Source organism: Lytechinus variegatus, chromosome 5 (genome assembly GCF_018143015.1).
Source record: "Lytechinus variegatus isolate NC3 chromosome 5, Lvar_3.0, whole genome shotgun sequence".
NCBI lineage: Eukaryota > Metazoa > Echinodermata > Echinoidea > Temnopleuroida > Toxopneustidae > Lytechinus > Lytechinus variegatus.
This window is the reverse complement of record NC_054744.1, coordinates 43,937,073-43,959,169: the sequence shown is the minus strand read 5'-3', so window position 1 is coordinate 43,959,169 and position 22,097 is coordinate 43,937,073. Positions and strand designations below refer to the sequence as shown.

The 22,097-nt window shown below is 36.3% G+C and overlaps 1 protein-coding gene across 1 annotated transcript; it reads right to left on the bottom strand.

Moving 5' to 3' along the window:
- Nucleotides 1-187: 187 nt before the first annotated feature.
- Nucleotides 188-18,632, bottom strand: LOC121415470 (mucin-5AC-like). The gene is made up of 7 exons (XM_041608673.1): nt 18,176-18,632; nt 5,228-5,368; nt 3,572-4,435; nt 3,034-3,249; nt 1,877-2,036; nt 1,253-1,374; nt 188-503 (listed from the first exon to the last, which is right to left on the bottom strand). Exons 1-7 carry the CDS (start codon nt 18,630-18,632, stop codon nt 262-264), a joined length of 2,202 nt encoding a protein of 733 aa, XP_041464607.1. The 3' UTR covers nt 188-261.
- Nucleotides 18,633-22,097: the final 3,465 nt, after the last annotated feature.

Here is a 22,097-nt window from a genome sequence, read left to right as displayed (position 1 = left end):
TAAAAAACAAAAGAAATAGTGAGTGAAAGAAATCATCGTCTGTCACATTTGCATGTCACTGAGTTGTGCTTATCACTGTTTTGTGAAAGATAAGCGAAGCTTTAGGATATCATCATAACCATGATAACTTTCTTATTTTACATCCGATTTTGATTAAATTTTCAGCGTTTTGCTAGTTTGATTTTTCTCTATTTATCCAAATCAACAATTTTCTGGGGTGGACTTGACCTTTAAATAGACATAATCAATACAAAGAGAATCCTAAGCCATGTGAAGATGCCGAGGGTAAGAGAACATCTGTTGCGCCATTTTTGAGTACCCGGATGTATCAGGATCTTGTTCTACAATACCTTGTGTCGTTATTTCTGAAATGTATAGTATGCCCCGGAAGTAGAATACATCAGAGGGTTCATAACCAGGATTGATAGTCTTCAGATCATTGCCATCTAAATCCATGTGTTTGATTACCTTTTGGCCTATGTCTGAGATGTAGATTCGTCCTCCTAGGAAAGAGAATAATAATAATAATAGCTGCATTTATAAAGCGCCTTTTGCCTGAGGATACAAAGCGCTGCTATTATTACCCCGGGTTTAGCTCGAGCTACCATCACCGGCGCTCAGTGCATGCAAGGAATTAATCCTGCCGTGTACCCATTCACCTCACCTGGGTTGAGTGCAGCACGGTGCGGATAAATTTCTTGCTGAAGGAAAACACGCCATGGTTAGGATTCGAACCCACGACCCTCTGTTTGAAAGGCGAGAGTCAGAACCACTAGACCACGACGCGCCCGCATAGATAATCAGTAATCTTTTAAGGCTGTATACCAATCATATTTTATTGTTAAAAAGCTTAAGCGTTACGCTCAAGACCTAGTTACAACAATCGGGAAGAATTCAGGAGGCATATTTTTCATCCTCTTAATATACGCACGAATGAGGGCTGTATCCTTGATAAAGAATTAGCGAGGTGACTTGGTCCATTATACAGGTTCCCTCTTGTTTCACCATGATCTATTTTAAATTGTCTTTGATTTCAAATTGCTGTGTTATAAGCATAGGGCCTACATTGTTGAATCTCTTCTGATGTTATGTTGCCTTTGTATCATGTTTACTGGTGAACAGAGTCGAATTCCATGCAATTCCAATGCTGACTACTAAAATTTCTATTTCCAAATGCCTAGCCAGTATAGCCAGAGGGATATCTCCTGATGTTTATAACATATACCTGTAATACAAAGTGATTTTTATTCACCTGTGTCATCTACGCTAAGCCCTGTTAAATCAGAAAACTGCGAGCTATAAAATAGCTGTTGACGATTTGTTCCGTCGAAATTACATCGCTCCAGTCTGTATTTGTGTGTGAAATACAGGTACCTGCGTGTATAGACAGGAAGGTAAGGACGGATGAGATCAATGACTGAAAAAATTATGAAACATTTTAATAAGAAATATTGCAAACAGTTTCGTTACTTTTGTGATTGATACATTACTCATAGCAAGTTTATATCAGCTTTAGAAGAGGGGACTCGTTTTCTCGTCAACAGGAAAACGGCCGACCACCATTTACCATGGAGTGGAAATATTTTTCATTGAATTTGAGAGGCAATATTTTTTTGTCATCAACGGTCGACACTTTCTAATTCCGGCGAATTTACTTTTGCAAGAAAACAGGGGGTGCCCGCGATCCCATACATTGCACGACCCTGAATAATGATAAAGATGTTTTTGATAATGGTAATATCACGATGAACATATGTCAGGGATAAATGAGGAATGCGAGTAAACCAATCAGTAAAGATAGTTTTTGGCTCAAATAAAAAATTAAAACGAAAGACTATAATCGTTTGGTTGAAATTTAGGGTGTGTGGCTTCTTACCCGAGAGAAGGTTTAGCCTCTACAGTCCTAGGATCTTCTGGATTTCCAACAATTTCATCTTGACCTGTACCATCTATCCCTATTGACGCTATCTTCTCCGAACCCCTGAAGGCACAGTATACCCTCCTTGATTCTTCGTCTATCGATATTCCTGCAGGGCCTTGTAAAGAAATATATTGACAAAGTTAATCGTAGTAATTATTACGTAATGATTGGAGTCAAAGCAAAGTAATCTAGACAATCAGGGTGTTCCATGGGTACAAAGATAGATTAGGAAATGTTACCTCTAAATTTTTCGTGATATCTATGGAATATTCTCTAATTTTACGTAATTTTGATTTACATAAAATAAATATTTTCTGAACGGTTATTCTGAAGTCCTGTTACTTCGAAAGTAAAGTCAGGTTTGCTCGTATAATAGCTAATAAACTTTACGAACATTCTTATATTTTGGACTATTGAACCCTCGGAGGAACGCCCTATTTCGTTTTTTGATGCAACATCCTTCGCAATGTAGAACCTTATAATCATTTTCGGAATAGAATTCCTTCAAATTTACGAAATTTCGGATGAATAAAACTCCGAATATCGATCATTTTCAGTATTCGAACGTTGGACGTACAAACCAGAAACACGAGAAATGTCGGTTTAAAGTAGGTCTTAGTAAATGATGTGCCTCTTGGTTTGCCCATTGAAAGATTGGACATACGGGGCCCATTTCATAAATGACTGACAACTGTTGTTACTTTGCAATTATGGCAACTACCATGGAAACCTTGATTCTGATTGGCCGTTGAATCCTGTTACCATGGCAGTTAATTGCCTTGATTCCAAAGTTACAACAGTTGTAACTTTATGAAACGGGCCCCTGAACTTTTCATTTTTCCCATCAAAGTTTCTGGGAGGAAGCGCTATATCCTAAATATCCTAATCCTTTTGAAGATTGCAGAATAAAGGAAAGATCTTTCCACTAAAGCGATGAAGCACATAGGGTTTTAGGGATACATTTTAGGGGCCTAACATAGTTCTTATTTGTTCAAATGGATAATATGAGTAATAGAGTCAGACGACACGTCCCTCGTTTTTACACTTTTCTTTCTTTAATACTTGTGACAAAACCCCTGCGTTCACCATAATTGGAACCATAATCTTCTTACCATTGTAGTCAAAGATGACCTGTTCCTTATCGGACCCATTCTCCCTTGCCTTCCATATCTGATTTCCATTAAAATCTGTCCAGTATATGATCTCGTCCACGCTGTCATAGGCCACATCCCAAGCAATAGAATGCGTAGCAACAGTGAAAGAATACGTTACTGGATTCCCTATCCATATGCAAGATCCACCTTCATCAGCCACGAAGATTTTAACATCTACATAAAAAAAATCAAATAAAAAATATAGACAAAATGCAGTATCATTTTTGTATATTTAGTCCAGCAAATAATGCATTAATTATTTACAATTAAACAAGCTTGGGCAAGCTCTAAGCCTGTTTACAGAACCGATCATTGTAACAACAATATTGACTTCGGTAATGTAAAAAAAAAACGGTGTGGGTGAGAGTGAAAGCCTGAAAGACGTACCCTTTTAACTCAATGATTCAAATCATCTTATTATTGTGAAATGGATACAAAGGCACCCAAAAATAGAAGGTCGGAGTTAGATTGACCTAAACGGAGCGAATTCACTTACTAAGGAGAGACCTTGTTGTCTCTATTGCCGCAGTGGTAGAAACTAAAGTACTTGTCGTGGGTGCGGTAGTTGATGGTTTTTCGGGCGGAGAAGTCACTGGAGAGGTTGCAGATGTTGTTGGGTGTGTTGTTAAAGTTGTCAGATCTGTTGATGAAGATGTCAAGAGTATTGTTGATGATATCGATGAAGTTGTCGGAGGTGTTTCTGGTGGTACTGGTCCAGATGTTGTCGATTCAGAAATCAAAGTTGTTGGAGATTGTACTGGATGTGATGTTGAAGATAAAGCTAGAGATGTTGTTCCAAATGATGTTCCATCTGTTGTCGATGAGGGTGCGGTAGTTGATGATTTTTCGGGCGGAGAAGTCACTGGAGAGGTTGGAGACGTTGTTGGTTGTGTTGTTGAAGATGTCAGATCTGTTGATGAAGGTGTTGTCAAGAATATTGTTGATGATGTCGATGAAGTTGTCGGAGGTGTTTCTGTTGGTACTGGTGCAGATGTTGTCGATGCAAAAATCAAAGTTGTTGGAGATACTACTGGATGTGATGTTGAAGATAAAGCTACAGATGTTGTTCCAGATGATGTTCCATCTGTTGTCGGTGAAGCTGAGGTAAGAGTTCCTGGTGGAGTGGTATCCGTTGTTGATGGAGTGATGTCAGGTGTTAAGTAATATACTGTTGAGATTTGAGATGTTACTTGGAAATCAGACGTACTTTGCGGTGCTGTCGATGAAAAGGTACCAGTTGTATGTCCAGTTTCGAGGTTTTCACAGTTGCGTTCAGTGAAATTAGCCGGACATTGACAAATATACCCAGACAATAATTCCAAGCAACTTCCTCCATTTTTACACGGATTTCTGGCACACTCTGATTGAAGACACAAAGATTGACATCAACAATTAAGAGAATAATAGAGGTATAGGTGGATAATGGAAGGATTGTGTTGGGATCATGATTATCAGGAATAAAGTGCATGCCTTATGGAATGAATTAAAGGCCATCACAGACCACAATCATAACAATGTAATCTTCCCTAAACTTCGAAATAGCAGACTGATACAAATGTAAAGGAAGAGTTTTATTGACCAGAAATATTTTTACCGTCAATTTTGAATAATTATACTCAGAGATAAAGTAACATTCAAAAATCTGCATTCACATGCACTCATGAAAGGGAAGGTACCCCCCCCCCCCCTCTTACAGTACCATCCATAACACTGAAGAAAACATTATCTGGTCAACATGGTCAATAATAACGATAATCACGTACCAAATCCAAAGCTGTTATGAGCTCAAGGCACTGACGAAAAGAAAAGGCTATTACATGTAGATGGATAAGAGGATAAGAGAACAACACTCATTACATAAAATGATACTGGAAGGCAAATTTACACAAATGGAAGTTTTTAAAGCAATTTGTAAACAATCGGCATTTGAAATTGTTACGAATCTGACGTGGCAATTGATTCTACAAGGAAGGTCTAGTATGTGCAAATGGCCGACTCACCCTTCCCCACGATTTCTTAGATTTTGAGAGAGGAAGCAAATTGGAAACACTTATACTGATTAGACACGTTAGACGTCGAGGATGATATGGCATCAACAAAATACGTTAAACTCCTGGGCAAACCAGTGGATAGAGTGACAAATCAACTATACCTGGTGTTAGTTTACAGGCTGTATGTTGAAGTGTATTTCTTGGGAATGACATTGTAATTACGACACGGACAGCTGTAGGATAGATGAGAGTGCCGTTTGATAGAGTGACGGCGCTACATCGAGACGCTGGGAAATGTATTCCTAGAAGGAAAAATGATTATATCGATGAAAGTAATAGTCATAGAGATCAAGTATTTAACACTTAAATCTTTGGTCATGAATAAATTTAACCGTTTGGCCTACGATTTGACTAATACTAGTTTGCAAAGAACTCACGTTAAAAGAAAACAAAAATTACACATCCTACATGTCCTATACGACTGTGGCAATCGTTATTGATTTTCTGACTTGAACATGATGTATGGAAATAGACTTAGTATTATTTTATTTTCCCAAAGTGCCGAAATGATGAACAATAAAAAATTGATAAATGATAGATTTATAAGATTTTGCCTGTAACAAAGAGCAAAGTCAAGTATGCAATTTAGTAACTGAAGAGCTTATATATTTTATGCTATTCCGGATATAGATGTTTGTTTTTGTCTACTCAAGTAAAATGTACAATGTTGCAATGCTTTGATAGTTTCTGTGATAATTCTACTATTATCCTGGCTTCTTTTAGTGTGGTTGATAATAGTTTTCTTGTTAAATGCATTTATATTTCCTTTGTTCGATGTTCAGTAGTCTGTCTTGATGGTTACTATTAATTTTCATCTTCGATTATTTTGTAAATATTGTAAACATTTTCAGTTTGGCCCTTGGACTATTGTATCATGCATCTATATTTCAAACCGAAAAAATAAATGAATTGATAAATAAATAATTAATTGAATAAAATGTTTTCATGAACCTTCAATAGATTTGAAATACTACCTTTCACAAATGCCGTTAGACCGAATAAAAGAGCCAAACTTCGAAGTAAGGAAACTTCCTAGAATTGAAAGATAATAAGACACTTGAAATTGATTCTTTCAAAGTTCATAAATTAATCTAATCTTATAATAGCTGGCTGTAATATGCATGGGTGTTGATCCCAAGGAGTCCCCCAATATTTCAGGTAGGGGGATAGCGTGGTGTGTAATCACCCCCCCCCCCCATTAATTTGACTGAATTATTAAAGGGATTAAAAATGATTAAAAAGTGATTAAACAGCGATTAAAAAGTGATTAAAAAGCGTAAAATATGGAGGGTTGTTTGTTAAACCACACAACATGAATGAATCATTTTACCATAATGCACTCTAGGAAGATAAATCATTTTAAACGGTTCATGGATATGTTTAACCTCAATAAATGAGCCAATGATAATTATAAGGTAATATATAATAAAGAACAAGAAATTTACTTTACCATTTTCCACAGAGAAAAAATCAAAACAAACCAGGAATTCCCGAAGTGTTATCATCCAGCTCGCAGAATGAAAAGAAAAACAGGGTGGCATTCTACAAACGTTTGTTCTCTTCAAGATACTGTAGCTTCATAATGCATCCTCGACTCGATTTCAATTTCCGAAAACAAAATAATTAATCAATATGAGCTTGATATTCAACCAATGCTTAGCATCTAACGTTTCTCTACATCTTAATTTGCATTCCACCTCCCCCGTCTCCCTCTCTCTCTCTCCGTCTCCCTCCCTCTCTCTCTTTATAAATCTATCTTCCATTTTGTTTTTTTCTCTCCCTTCCCCTCGCCCAATAGGACGCACACTCTCACTGCACACTCACCTACGCCTCACACTTTCCCTACCGCCATTATCTTCCTCTCTCTCTCTCTCTCGTGCTCTCTCTTGGGCATTTTTATGCTGTTCATTTTCCATGCCCATCAGAGGAACCAATAAAAAGCATGCAAATAGTAATATTATACACAGTCAATCAATAAGATATTGCTTAAAACAGAAAGATAAATAGTTAAAACATTGGCCCCAATTTCTGATTTATTGGACAAAAAAGCGGTCCATTAAATCTCAATTTTTTGAAATAACTGAAGATATTGATTCAATGCTCGGTATGAAATGCATATATAATTTGCGAATTCGAATTTTCATGACCATTACAATAAGACAATATATCTTGCATGGTTTGTAGATGTAATAGACCGTCGATAAAAGCATGAATAATTGATGGATCCGTGCAGAGAGAAGGAACACTTATCAGTTGGCCTGTATTTTTCATTACTTGATGGCAAATGCGACAAATGGAGCATGCGACCCCCCCCCCCCCCCCCATTGCACCAGTTCTAAGCCAGTTCACGATTAGCTCATGATAAACTTTTCTCAAAGAACCTTTCGTATTTTAAATTACGACAAGCATTATCGATTTCAATTGAAGATGTTGAATAAGAATTCCAGAAATAGCATCATTCAAATTCAATGAAAGAGAGCCATCACAGATGGTAACTCGCTGAATGCATCGGTGATCAACTTTGGAAATTGTTTGTAGCTTTGGGATACACTGTCAAATACCAATGATTATCAATACTAAGTTCTTCTTCAGTGGATGTGAAGAAGAAATTTTTTTATTTTTTAAAGGAACGTAATCATCATCTCATGAGTATTATGTCAGTGAATTTGAAAAGCACCTTTATGGTTTATCTCAAATGACATTTTGCTGCCTATGTGCAGTTTACAACTGTGAACTAGCGTATTATATCGACAAGAAATAATGCGAAGATGATCGACAAATGGGGTATTTATAGAGTGTAAGGGAGAGGGGCAAATAGAGAGAGGGTGGGGGGGGGGTGGGTGTCACACATTGCTGGTTTAGATGGCTGTTCACGGCGGTTTGGTAATAAGTTCGGAGTTCCATTCTGCGCATAATGAGAAGGCCATTCGCACTAAACGTGCTAAAAAAGGTGGTGGTATTTCAAAGTTGGCCAAGTACATTTTATAGCAACTTGATTAATGCATTCAAAGTAAAAATGCAACAAATACTATCACAGAGTGTTCGTTGGTGTGCTATTCTAGTCACCTGGTCTAAACAATAATCCTGCGATGTAAGACATGCTTACATAATATCTTGCTTTGAAATCTTATTGAAAGAAATGAAAGGTTATTTGACCAAAATTTCCCATGATGTAATACCGAACTGGTCTATAAGTTCGGAGTTCCATTCTGCGCATGATAAGAAGATGGTCATTTGATCCTTCAACTTTCTTTCATGGCATAGGGGTTAAATATTCAATTAGATAAGCATCAACTTTGATGTCTTGATTACTTATACATTGTAATCCTTTTCAGTGTGTGCTTTCATTAGATCCACTGGAAATCAACGATGCATTCAGTAACAACGTCAGGTATTTAAAAGTTTTCAAAGTACATTTTAATAGCAACATGCGAATGCATTCATAGTAGAAATGCAACAAATACCTTCATAAAGCGTTTATTTGATATGATATTCTAATCACCTGGTCTATGCGATTTGTACATCCTGCCATTCCAGGCTACCTTACGTAATATCTTGCTTTGAAATTTGCCTATCCTAATGGAAGAAATGAATGGTCAATTATAATATTTTGCCAATTCGCATTCAGCAGGCTTGTCAATTATTTCTTTTGCCATATGGGCCCTTATCACACAATGATAACGGCTTAGCCAAACCATGATAGTAAAAAGGATGGAGTGACAATCAATGCAATTAATTCATAAAAAAACTTCCACTTTCTAAAGAAGAAACCAATAATACACAGGTGCTCTGAAGCCTTGGGCGGTGAGCTGTGATGCCGCCAGTTTCATGAAAAGTGAATTTTGTTGAAGATTTTTTATGATTTGGAATATTTTAAATTTCATTTGATCAAAAAACGTGGATATTAAACACCCTGACGAAATAAATGTAATATCCTTAACATCCTTATAGTGCCCTGAAATCGGTGGAAATTTTGCATAACAGTTTCGAAATGTGAAAAACCCTCAGAATTCAACAATTTTTAAATAAAAATTTTGGTAAGTTAATTCCACACAATCTACATTACAAAAAATAAAGATTGATTTTTCGGAATATATCAACATGTATTTCTGGTGTGACATGTCACAGTTGCGGCTACATCTGGTCAGTCGAGTAATTTCAAATTATATTTAAAAGAAATATTATTTCATATTTCGACAGAAATAAGTAATTATCCATACAATAGCATATTTCCTTTTGCAACTTAACAAAGTCTGTAGTGATTAGGCAAGAATATTTATTTTTCCCAAATCGGCAAGAAAATAAAAATCAATTTTACCTTCATGGCAGAACTGTGTAAGAGATTTAAGAGCACCATTCTTATCTGACGAGGTGTGATCGTCCATAAAACACCGTCCGTGTTCACACAGTGACTCGGCTCGGGGTTTCGACGCGCGAGCCGTGCTTAGCACGGCAATTTTATGCTGTGTAAACGCGATTAGTGCGATCCGCCAGCCGTGTCGAAAACGGCTTTTTGGTCACCGTGTTTGCCCAGTGACTAGGCTCGGGGGGTTTGACACGCGAGCCGCATTCAACATGGCAATGTTATGCTGTGTAAACGAAATCGATGGGATCCGCGAGCCGTTTCTTTTTTGATTCGCCAAAATCGTAGGTTTCAACCAACAAATTCATTCAAGCAGCTGCTTATTTCTCAAGAAGAGCAAAAAAGTGCGACAGTTAGTAATTTTTTATGTCCTCCGTTCGAAGCCGTTAGTCTCATGGGAAAATCCGAGGAGTGAATGTGGAAAATATTAAATTGTATTCCATTTTTTATATCGATAAACAAACTGGAGTTTGAACGCAGGAAAAGAATCAATACCTAAGCAATATTGCGCCGAGAAATTTGGCCAGACTGTATCAAGTAACCTTTGAAAAGAAAAGTAAGAATTTTACCTTTACTGAAATCAGATTTGGATATTTTCCTACCGTATGTGACGAATAAAAAGATAAAATGCGGTCGTTAGGTTATCGTTGTTCATTGTTGTATACAGTAGGGGAAGGCGGGGTAAGTTGAGCATAGGGGCAAGTTGAGCCACCACCCCCAGGCCAATAATGAATAAGTCAGACATTGTGGTGGTGTCATGTATTGATGACCCATTGCATAACCCTTAACCCCACCACTTTGTTTTCAACTTTGAAACAAAAAGTACTTTTTTAGAGGGAAAAATACAAATTTCAGCCAAAAAAGTAAAAAAGGGTGTAAAATAGATAAGTGCTTTTTACCCACACACGTCTTTATAAATATTATAGAGATTGCAACAATATTGTTAGTCCAGGCATGGATTCTCATTCTTGTCATACTCTTTTACATGATGAATGAATAAGAAATGTGTGGATGTGAAAATATCGCAATAAGTTTGGACTGGGGTAATTTAAGCCAAATCAACATGGGGCAAGTTGAGCCATGGTAATTCTTATGGTGATGTATAATAAAAAAAATTGTATGAAGCCATTGATATGCATGCAGAAATGAGCAAATTTACATGATAGTTCTTTTACTTTTAGAAGATGTTAGTATTTATAGAAAAGTAGCAAGTGAAAAGACTTTAAATGAAAAATTGACATCCTGGTTCTTCCCGCATAGTTTTTGTGGCAAGTTCAGCCACTTGACATTTTTTTTTCGAAGGTCACGATGACTTTCAGTGTGGGGGTAGAAAGTTATATATTGGTGAAAAAGATTTCCCAAGAATCAAATTTAAAGGCAAGGTACTTATTTCTACAATATTACTAGTCATATCAATTCTAACATGCAAAATGCAGTGTCACAACTTACCCCGCCTTCCCCTACATGTATGTCAGATGAGGGTCCCTACTGCCAAATCGAGTAAATTTATGTAATATCTAGGATACGTTGCATAATTTTTCGCATGCCTCCGAATTATGTACTTCACATAATAGCGAAACCAAGATGCAGCTAATTCCTGGACTCTATAATGTGATATATGAGGGAGCTGCTCGCATAAGACGCCAAACATAAAGAACATTTTACCGCTTGACTGATTTTCATTAAAGCTTCACCGATATTTTTCTGTATTTTTTCTGCTTTTATCGAACCAATTTATTGTTGCGTTGAACTTACCCCTTTAAATCTAATGAAATGTTAGAACCCCCTTTTTTATTCTATAGACAATAAAAAAGTTAGGATAATTTGACTATAAGAAACGTATTTAATAGAACATGCATATCATGTAAACCGATGCCGTAATGTATACTTCATATTATGTAGGACAGTCAACAGATGCGGAATTAGCTGTAAGCGTTGAGGGACAGAACATGACTCATCCTGGGTAGTAGGGGTGCTGGGGATTCTGAAGCACCCCCAAGATTTTCCCAGGGGTGGTGTTATGTGACAAATGGGGAAAAATGACCAACAGTTTTTATTCAAACCCTTTTTTCCTTGTCAAATTTCTTGGCACCAAAACAGCTTTCACTTTGAAGTAAGATCCTTTTCCTTTTTTTCTTTTTGCTTGTCAAATTTACTTCAGCACCCCTGCCAAAAATCGTTCTAAGGGCCCTGAAATGACTTTTAGAGGGAAATTTCTAAAAAGTTGCGAACTGCAATTATTTTTACCTTTTTATTTAAATAATCTAATATTGTGATAGATTGTGACATAATATAAGAAAGTGGTATCATATTCTCGCCTTTCCATTTCCTTTCTTTATTTCTTCTTTCTCCCTTTTTAGATATATTTTAACATGGTCTGGAACGTTCTGTTGATCAAATGCTCCAAAACTCCCCATATACTAGATGTGTCAAATGTAGTGATAAAAATGTCAATAACATCGTCAGAAGTTAAAGTAGTGGTCACACCGCCAGAAGTTTGCAGGAGTGGTCCTTGAACGGTAGAGAGTGGTTGGAATTTCGACAACGCTCGTCACCGCCCGCAAAATGAGAAAAACAAAATCGAAAACACGGGCGTTGCGCGCTAGGCCTGGTCACACCACCCGAGCGTCAATGGAGCGGTAGGGAAAGAGGGTCGAATTTCGCTTTCAAAATTGGTGGAGAAAATCGAGAACAAAAATCGAAAACATAAAAAACAATCGAAATCGAACATGGTGAACGGTAGCGAGCGGTGATGATTTTTTCTCTCCGCTCGACGACCGCTCCAACAACGCTTGGGCGGTGTGACCATGCCTTTAGCGGTGCATCACTGAAGCCGGCGTTGCACCGCGGAAGCCGGCATTGCTTTAGCTTTGGGTTAACGGTAGCGAACGGTAGCGGGCGTTTGGTAAGCGGTGACACCTCCATACCAACGCCAAACCAAAGTTCATCACCGTAATAGATCGCTGCTTCAACGCCCGACACCGTTCCAGCAATTCTGTGAACGCTCGTAAAACGCATACTACCGCTCTACCAAAGTTTGTGCAACGTTTAATCACCGCAGCGGTGGTCCAGTTTTCAAGATTTCTACGTATTCTAGCGGATCCAAGCGTACACTAACTTGCGTCTATCGGTACCAAACTTTGACTGGGCGTTGTTGGAGCGGGGATGAACATTGCGGGAGCGGGAAAATTGCCCGCTCCTCATGCACCGCTCGCAATATTAGTGTGCAGCTCAAAAATTTCGGAGCGGTAGGACTATCAGCGGTGGCCGAGCGCATACGGCGTGTCCTTAACGCTGGCCAACTTCAGTTAAACGGTGGTGAACGGTAACGAGCGGTGATAATCTTTTTTTACACCGCTCCAGCAATGTTCTGGCGATGGACCACTTTTTTTTAAATGCATCAGTAGTCCAAGAAAATCCCACATTATCAGATGACGAGTGCAAAGAAAAAAATACGATATGAAACAGTTAAGATAAGATTAGATAAGATTGATTTTATATATACACGGTTAAAAAGCCCAAACAGTTCACAGACTGATTTCCATTGGGCCGTGTGGAACATAATATACAATTGACAAAGTAAACATTTTAAAATCAGTGATTAACGAACAATATAAATGGAACAGAAGCATCAATGAAATATTACAAGGCAATCAATGAAACGTGAAGAGGAGGGGAGGAGAAAAAAGGAAGAAGAAGAAGAAAGGAAAAGTGAGAGAAAGAAGAAAAAGAAAACAGAAAAGATAACAGAAGAAGAAAAGAAGAGGAAGAAAAGGAATAATAATGATAATAAGAAGAAGACGAAGAAATTATATACCGTTCTCAAAAACATCAATAACTTACAACATGAAATATCTATCGGTAAACTGGAACAAAGCGGTGCATACATGCATGGTAATAGTATACAAATGTGTACATGGTAAAGTAAAATGTCAAAGTAAACACATGTTTCTGTAATGGACAATCGAGCACAAGAAAATGAATACAAGTCATGATTTATCAATGATATAAGCTAAACACATAAAATGACTGGAAAATTTATGTGATGTTACAAAATTTCCTCTTCTTCTAGAGCTGGCAGAAGGCGCGGAGCAATCTTTACTCAATGTCCTTACCCTTTATCTTGAGTTTGAGTAACACTTGAATATAAAATGCACTACCCAGTAACTGAAAATGCTTCCCATCTATACACAACAAAAAAATCAAATTGCTGTAACTTTTGAACGGAATTATTTTGAGATATGATATTTCGTAGGTAGTTTTCTACACTCATTGAGCAACTCCTGCGAAAAAATGAAATTGATCGATTGAGTCATGCATGAATAATTAAAGATTGAATTAAAAATGACAATTTTTGAACGTCACAAGAGTCGTTTTTCAGATTGTGCAAATACAAAGTTTGGCAAAAGTTGTTTCAGGGGAATTTTATGGTGTTAATGCTGTTTTACTATCCATCATTTACCACTCCACACACAATTTTGATATCGTATGTTCATGGGACGCAGAACCAGGGTGGGGGGGACTGGGGGCCCCACTTTTTTCCAAAAGCATGTACAAAAATGTAAAATTGACCATACGATTGTGATTTTTTGCATGGTCAGCCCCTCCCAAACATTTTGAAAACCGTTCCGCGGCCCCTGTATTGTGACATATCATCATAGGGTTTTTGGTAGTATCATCTACGACTTGCTAGGTCTTACCGAAATTCGAAAATGTTGGTGGCTAACCCAATTATAGGCCCCTCCCCCATTTTTAAATTCTGGATCCACCCCTGATTTGTCCATAAATTAAACTGATCATGAGAAATTGTTAGGAAAAGAATACATGTATGCAGTATTCAGAGTATTCATTCCAAAGTTTTCGAATGTGCTCGCTCAACCATGAAAATGTTAAAAGTTCGGAAAGTGTGTGGTGATAGAAATGATGGATGATAAAACAACAGCAATTAAAGTCACATTTGAAACCGAATTTACCCCCAATATTCAACTTATAAATACCCTTTAAAATGAGTCTGAGACATTGAAAATACACATTTTCCCACTTTAATGCGTGCTCACTCATCCATGAATAAACAAATCGATTTCATTTTTGCACAGGATTCTGACCATAGGTTGATAAACATTACTGCCAAATGACATTGCTAAAGACAGCCTTGAAAAAAGTTCCACCATATTTAATAAGGGGTTACTATGAGAGAGGAAGTCAAAATTTTAACAAATATGAAATAAGGGATTGTTTCATGGACGGTTTTTATTACTTCTGCCAACAGTTATTTCATGAAACTTCGCACATGGCTTGAGAGTAACACTATCCAAAAGGCGCGCACACCACAATAACAATTTGATACGGCACAGAGTGGTGCCAAGGCCTTGAACTTTCTTCCCATTTGCATAATTTTCCAGTATTGTGAGCTCACTGATGCATTAAAGATCGGGATTTTCATAAAAATCAAATCAAATGAACCATGCAAGGAGGTTTGTGATAGATGTCCATAGTTACAAATTGCATTTTTTCAAATATCTTAAAAAAGAGCTAATCACATTCCACATGTTCATTCAAGCGTGAATGTTTTATAAAACGCCTTTGAATCATTGAAGCATGCTAATTGGTCATGAACATGACGAAAAAGTTGATAAAAGATCGGTTTCAGTTACCAAAATGACACAATACTTGCCTATGATATTTGAAAATCGTATTTTTTGTTTTAAATAAATGTTCATTGAACCATGAAACGGATGAATATTGTTGAAGATACTCTTCCCAAAAATAATTGTCATCATATTCGATCATTTGTTTTTGATAAAAATGTGTAAAAAAATCCAATTATAGAAAATTTGGACTTGTGTTTATTTAACCTTGAAATTTAGCCCATAAAGTTGTATCGCCTTTTAGAAAGTACCTTTTACAAGCCTTCTGACTGTTTTTAATGATGAGAATGTGGAATCAGTTCCTATAAAATGGAATCAAAGTCATATTTGGCTTGTGACTTTTGAAAAGTGACATTTTTGCCTTCCAATGGTGCTCACTGAAGCATGACGTAAATTACGCCCATAACATTTACTCCGAGTGTAGCTTATAAAATTACCTACACGCTCATGTTAAGATATACATAAAAAAAATCGCATTGGTTCGGAAATTATTTATGTTTGTTCAAGGAGGGACTTACCTGTTTTGTTGAGTATATTTTTCTTACTCACTCTATGCAGCCGTTTGATTAGAACGTTGATATATAAAATAAGTTTGCACATCAGAAAAATAAGATTTGACTCGGATTTCTGTCTTAACGTAAGGAGCGCTCTATGGGGGCGATATACATGATATACCTTTACGTATAATTTTATCCATATAATATTAATTCCTTCCAGTGCTGCATTAATGGTTCTGATTCCATCAATGTAGTAGCGCCAACACTTCGGTATTACCATCAAGATGTGTTGCACACATCAGAGGTTTTATTGTATCGTATCGTACAGGTCACATGCCAGTTAGCATAATGACGAAGAATGATATAATCTACAAAAGATTAATTACGATATCAATTCGTAGATTGAGGCGACGTGCATTATCTGAATAGAATAACATATTATAGTTGTATAGGACCCTACACTGTAAAAACTGCGGTGTTAAAACTGACACCAATTGGTGTTAATAGAGGACCACACCCTGAGGTGTTAAAATTACACCCTAGAGAATAAACATAACACGTAAGAGTGTAAATGTAACAACAAAAGGTGTTGTAATAACACCTATAGGTGTAAAACTAACACAGCCAATTTAACACCGGTGTAAAATAACTGGTGTGGTCCTCTATGTACATCGGTTAACAGCACAGTTTTTGCTGTGTATAATGTAGAGCAAGGTAAGGTATATCAATTTTCTGATAGGCTGGTTTTGAATGGCTATATACTCCTTATTCCATTATAAAATCGCATATTCATTATATTCAAAATTGTTAACACAAGAAGTAATCTCTTCATTAAACTATACCATATTGCACGTATTACATTCGATACACCATGCATGCGAAAAAAAACACTTCCTAAGACAATAATGCACATGATAACGATAGTGATGATTCTGCTGAATCATCGCTTATTACTTATAAGCAATTACTTATTATCAAAAGTAATTGCTATTATTGTCCTTATTCTTTTTCAACAATAATAGTGTTGGTGATATGCATAGTACACATAAAAGTTTAACGTTTCTAAGCGTTATTATTACCCCGACTTCTGCTTACTTTTACCAGGGATATGCAACAACATATCCTTGCTTTTATCAACGCACCACGCGGGTCGAGTGTAAATAGCTAATATAGATCAATCCTTTGCCAAAGAACTTAAGTGTCGAGGCAGCAATCGAACCAAGAAACTTGTATACTATCATCCGGAGACCTATTCACTAGACCACGAGAGTATAATGCCCCTCGGTCGACTGGAGAAATAAAGTGATCCATGATACTGGTTGTCAATCATCTTCAGTCTCGATCTCACTTCCTTCCCCATTCTCTAGGGTACTGCTAGTTTCACCATCTGGTTTAAGATAATAATATAAATCATATAAAAGCCACTGCATTTTCTAACTTTCAAACTATACTTCAATATGTGAGATGATAGCAAAACCGCCCCATCCATTCCCTCACTGCCTTGTGACCTTAGAATAATCTTCATGAGACAAATTGTGTTACAACGATCAGACGCGTCATGAATAAAGACTATATATTTCTCAATTTAACCCTAAAAGGACTGGGGCATAATGGTCTCCCCTCGACGCTTCGATATTTCCGAAACGCCCCACAGTTTCATGCCTTTTTTTGAAGTCTCGCGCAACTTTTGAGACCGAATTCGCGACATATAGGTATAGCATCACGACGTCACGTGACGTTTTGCGAGACAATGTCATGCCGAAAATAGATTATTATACATAACTTTGTGCACGAAGTCTATAGGAGATGAAATTCATAAAAGGGCATGAGCGGAAATCCCCGAGGGACAGGGGGACAGCGCCCCCTACCCAAAACAGTAGGGGGGGACACAAAATCAAATTCCCCCTAATATTTTTGGTATTTTATGATGGAAAGATATGCATCATTCAAAATCGAAATAAAACGTGTATTTTGGACGAGATGAGATATTATTATTTATATCGTTGTTTTTTTGCTTGTCAAATTTATTTTGGTTTTTTTTTTTTTTTTGCTTGTCAAATTTTCTAGCCCCTTGTCCCACTTCCTTTGGGAGAGATTTCCGCCCTTGTAAAAGGATGATTATTATTATAATGAGTCTGCTTAATCTAGTTTAGGGTTTAATTTAGTTGTTAAATGGCCTGTAATAAAGAAATGAAAAATAAAATATGAAAAAACAAAGAAATAATCAAGAAATTCTAAAAACAAAAAATGAAAAAATGCATAAGGAAAAAAAATTGGCTTTCGCAAATTTTTGGGGTGAAAACCTCTTAATTAGATTACAAGGATGATATCTAAGAAAAAAATAAGAACATTTAATGTAAAATTGGGTGTTAAAATTGCAAGTAATGTTCTTCACGAATAAATGTGCATATTTATTCATAATATAAAAGAAATAATTATTGTCAGATTTTTTTTATACTGGCTTGTAGTTTATGTGGTTTATTATTTATACATTATGTAGCAAACCTAATAATTCAATGATAAGTCGATATTATAACTTACTAATAATCGGTGCTGACTGCGTAGTTGTTAAATGCTTATGTGTTGTTGAAGGAGAAGTCATAGTAGTTGTTTCGGGACTTTCCGGCGAAGTTGACCGGATGATTGTTTCTCGTGTTGTTGGTCCTGTGGTTGCTTCGGGACTGCCGTGTATTGTTGACCGGGATATTCCTTCGGGACTTATATGTGATGTTGACCCGGTTATCGCTTCGGATCTGCCGTGTATTGTTGACCCGGTGGTTGCTTCGGGACTGCCGTGTACGAGTATTGTTGACTGGGATATTCCTTCGGGACTTATGTGTGATGTTGACTCGGTTATTGCTTCTGGGCTATCGTGTATTGTTGACCGGGATATTGCTTCGGAAGTGTTGTGCTCAGTTGGTCGGGTGGTCGCATCGGGAATATTGTGTGTTGTTAACTGTGTTGTTGTTTCGAGATGACTGTGTGTGGTTGTATCCATGGAAGTTTTATGGCTTAGCGATGTTACTGTCTTATAAAGGGTTGTGTAATCTGACGTAGGCTTTGAGTATATTTGAGACTGAGCTGTAGTTTCTGATTTACTTTGACTTTCTAACGTTATTGACTTAGCAATGGTAGTTGTGTGCCTAAAAGTTGTTGTAAAATGGCCACTTGCAGCTCTCTCATTTTGTGTCGTTGATAAAACGGTTGTTACGTGACTAAGAAAAGTAGTAGTCTGGGTATCTAAGCTCGTATCTAAACTTTCGGTCGGAGGCTGTGATGTTCCTGATGCTGTAATCATGATATAACACATTATAATTATGATTGTTTCATTATAATTACATTCACTTTTTTGGCCACGGTGTGCTGAATTTTTGCCTCCATTTTTTAAGTCTACACATATTTGGAAATAGTAAGAATAGCCTTAAAATAAAAATATAGTTAAATTTAATGACATCACAATTATCAACAACACTATCTCCTTAAATAGGATTGTGCCATATTCGTTATCAATTCAAGAAGAGTAAATTATTTAAATATTTTTTCCTAAAGGACAAGTTCACCCCAACAAAAAGTTGATTTGAAAAAAGGAGAAAAATCTAACAAGCAAAACACTGAAAATTTCATCAAAATTGGATGTAGAATAAGAAGGTTATGACATTTTAAAGTTTCGCTTAATTTCACCAAGCAGTTATATGCACATCCTGGTCTTTATGCAAATTGGCAGACTGATGACGTCACACACTCACTATTTCTTTTATATTTTATTATAAGAAATATGAAATATTCTAATTTTCTACCCTTGTCAAGTGAAACAAAGTTTTATTTCTCCCTGAACATGTGGAATTACCATTATTTGAACAGTTTATGGTTAAGTTATAAGTTTGTCCTTATTGTCAAATCTGTAAAAATTGAAATATTGTATTATTTAAACAATAAAAAACAAAAGAAATAGTGAGTGATGGACATCATCGACTCTCTCATTAGCATATCGCTGAGTTGTGCATTTGCACTTGAAAATGTCATAACTTTCTTATTTTACGTCCGATTTCGATGAAATTTGCAGCATTATGTTTGTGTGATTTTTCTCTATCGATTCAAATTAACAATTTTGAATCGATTTTGAATTAACGATTCAAATTAACAATTAACAAAAATATATATGTTGATGGCTTCAATTCGTTTAGGTTTTATTAATGATTTATGTATTTATTTTTGTATTTGGAAAATTTCTCTTATGTTTTTTATTGGACACTGGATAAAAAATCAATATGTTGGAATTTTCTGTAGAAGTTTCTTCTTGATGCATATATTTATCATCAATGTTATTTATAATTATGTATTGGAAGATGTCTGACATTGTGTTTTATTGTAACATTCATGAAAATATTATGTTTCAAAGTTCTATTTGTTATATATATTTTATTTTGTATATGAATTGAAGTCAATAAAAACTACTCAATACAAAAAAAAATTCTGGGGTGGACTTGACCTTTAAAGAGTACACGTACATATACACACATTCATACAGACACCCATCATCCACATGATATACAAACAAACACATACATACCCGATTTCGTTGAATTAGTAACGGGTGCATGATGGCAGTTTCTCTGAGTGAAGCCTGCTGGACAGTCACACCGGTATCCAGACAGTAATTCCACACATGTCCCTCCATGCAGACAAGGACTATTCGCGCATGCTATTGACAACGTAACAAGAAAATAATACAAAACATGAATGTATCTAATTTTCATCTTTCTGACTAGATACTTCTTAAACAGTTTAGTTTGGAAATATGTAGATCAAGTAAAACAAAGAACCAGGTCTGGCTACTTATTAGGTTAGCCGGCAGGTTGAATTTATAGGTTTTCCTGTCCAATTTCATCAGAGTTGCAATTAAATTAATGAAATGACGTTCAAATTCGAAATATTTCGTCCAACCTCTGCACACATAGCTTATTTTCATTAATTTATTTAGCATTTAATTCCATTTTATATCATTCCTTTGAATTTTGTAGAAATTCAATTCAGAGAGAAACTCGTTCAAATTAATGGCCCTAAGGTATCATTTAATTTCGCGACGACGAGCTGATCGTATAATTTCGCCTGAAACACCATTTTCAATTTCATTTATCAGAACACATGTTTGCACTTTGAAATTCCAAATTCTGATAATGTTTCTGTATTTATTTTTTTTTCAAACTTTACCCTATATTTCTATTTTTGCGGATCTTTTCAGTTAGAATCATTTTATTCCATTATGTTTGATAGAGACGTAATTCATGTAACACTTATCGGATATGGTTGTAAACGCTTATTCTTTAAGTGATTGATGAGTGGGTGCAGGGGCGGATCCAGGATTTCCCAAAAGGGGGGCACATTTTCCGGAGGAATTTGACGAGTAAAAAAAAGGAGGTTGTTAACTAAAGAATAAGGGTATTTCGTCCACGAAAAAAAATAATTGTGCCTCTAAAGGGGGCACGAGTCGGCGGTGCCCTCCCCCTGGATCCGCCATTGAGTGTGTCGATGACCTAGTATGCCAATGGTAGGTATTTTTTCTTCATCATCTTGTTCTTTTTTATTTTACATAATTGTATATAATTTAAATCGTTTTGGGGAGGGATGGGTATCATGGAATTGACCACAGTCTATACATAGTTATGAAAGTGGAACAAAAACGAGTTGTTGTTCCAATGATGGTCTGTCAGATGTAAAATTCAGTAAAATTTTGAACATCCAATTTAGGGGTAAAACCCATTTCCATAATTATTCAAAAGAAGTAAAAAAAAACAACAACGAAAAACACTGTCCATATCTTGTAGGTGATTGCATATTAATGATTTTGAATTCCTAAACGTTCGCAAGGAAGGTACTGGTGAGAATTTGAAAACACTATTCAGCTATTTTAATTTGATCGTTCTTTATAAATGTTTAAATGAAATAACTATGAAATCGCGTGCCAGTAGAATTAAATTAAATTAAGTATTTGGCTATTTAAATGCTGATCTCATAGGTCATTCAAATTAGTTGCAAATTGAATTATTACATCATTAAAATTTTGACGAAATTGGACGGGAAAACCTATACTTACATGTGTACAAATCATCTCTACTTTTATAATCAACTAGAGAGGGTACGATGAACCCAGGTTCTTTACTAGTAATGATGGAACAAACTCCCCTTCACTGGTAATAGGCGGGATGATAATAATGTATATTCTGTTTCTGTTAATGGTAACTCCCGTAGGAACTCGGCTGGACAGCATATGATATATTGATGAACAGTACAATTCACATGTTAAATGTATAAGACATATATATTATACCAGAAAGCAGAATATTAATATACACTTAACTAAATGGAATGACGTACACTGTATGCGGAAAGAGACAGGCATGCTAAATGAAAAAGGACGGTGATTGGAAAGAGAGATGGAGAGAGGGGCCAGACAGTAGAAAAA

Coding starts and splice junctions, on each gene's coding strand:
- LOC121415470 (XM_041608673.1), bottom strand. CDS start 18,632: ATGGATACAACCACACACAGTCATCTCGAAACAACAACACAGTTAACA. Junction 2,037..3,033: donor GGTCATCTTTGACTACAATG/GTAAGAAGATTA, acceptor TTTCTTTACAAG/GCCCTGCAGGAATATCGATA. Junction 504..1,252: donor GCTTAGCGTAGATGACACAG/GTGAATAAAAAT, acceptor TCTCTTTCCTAG/GAGGACGAATCTACATCTCA.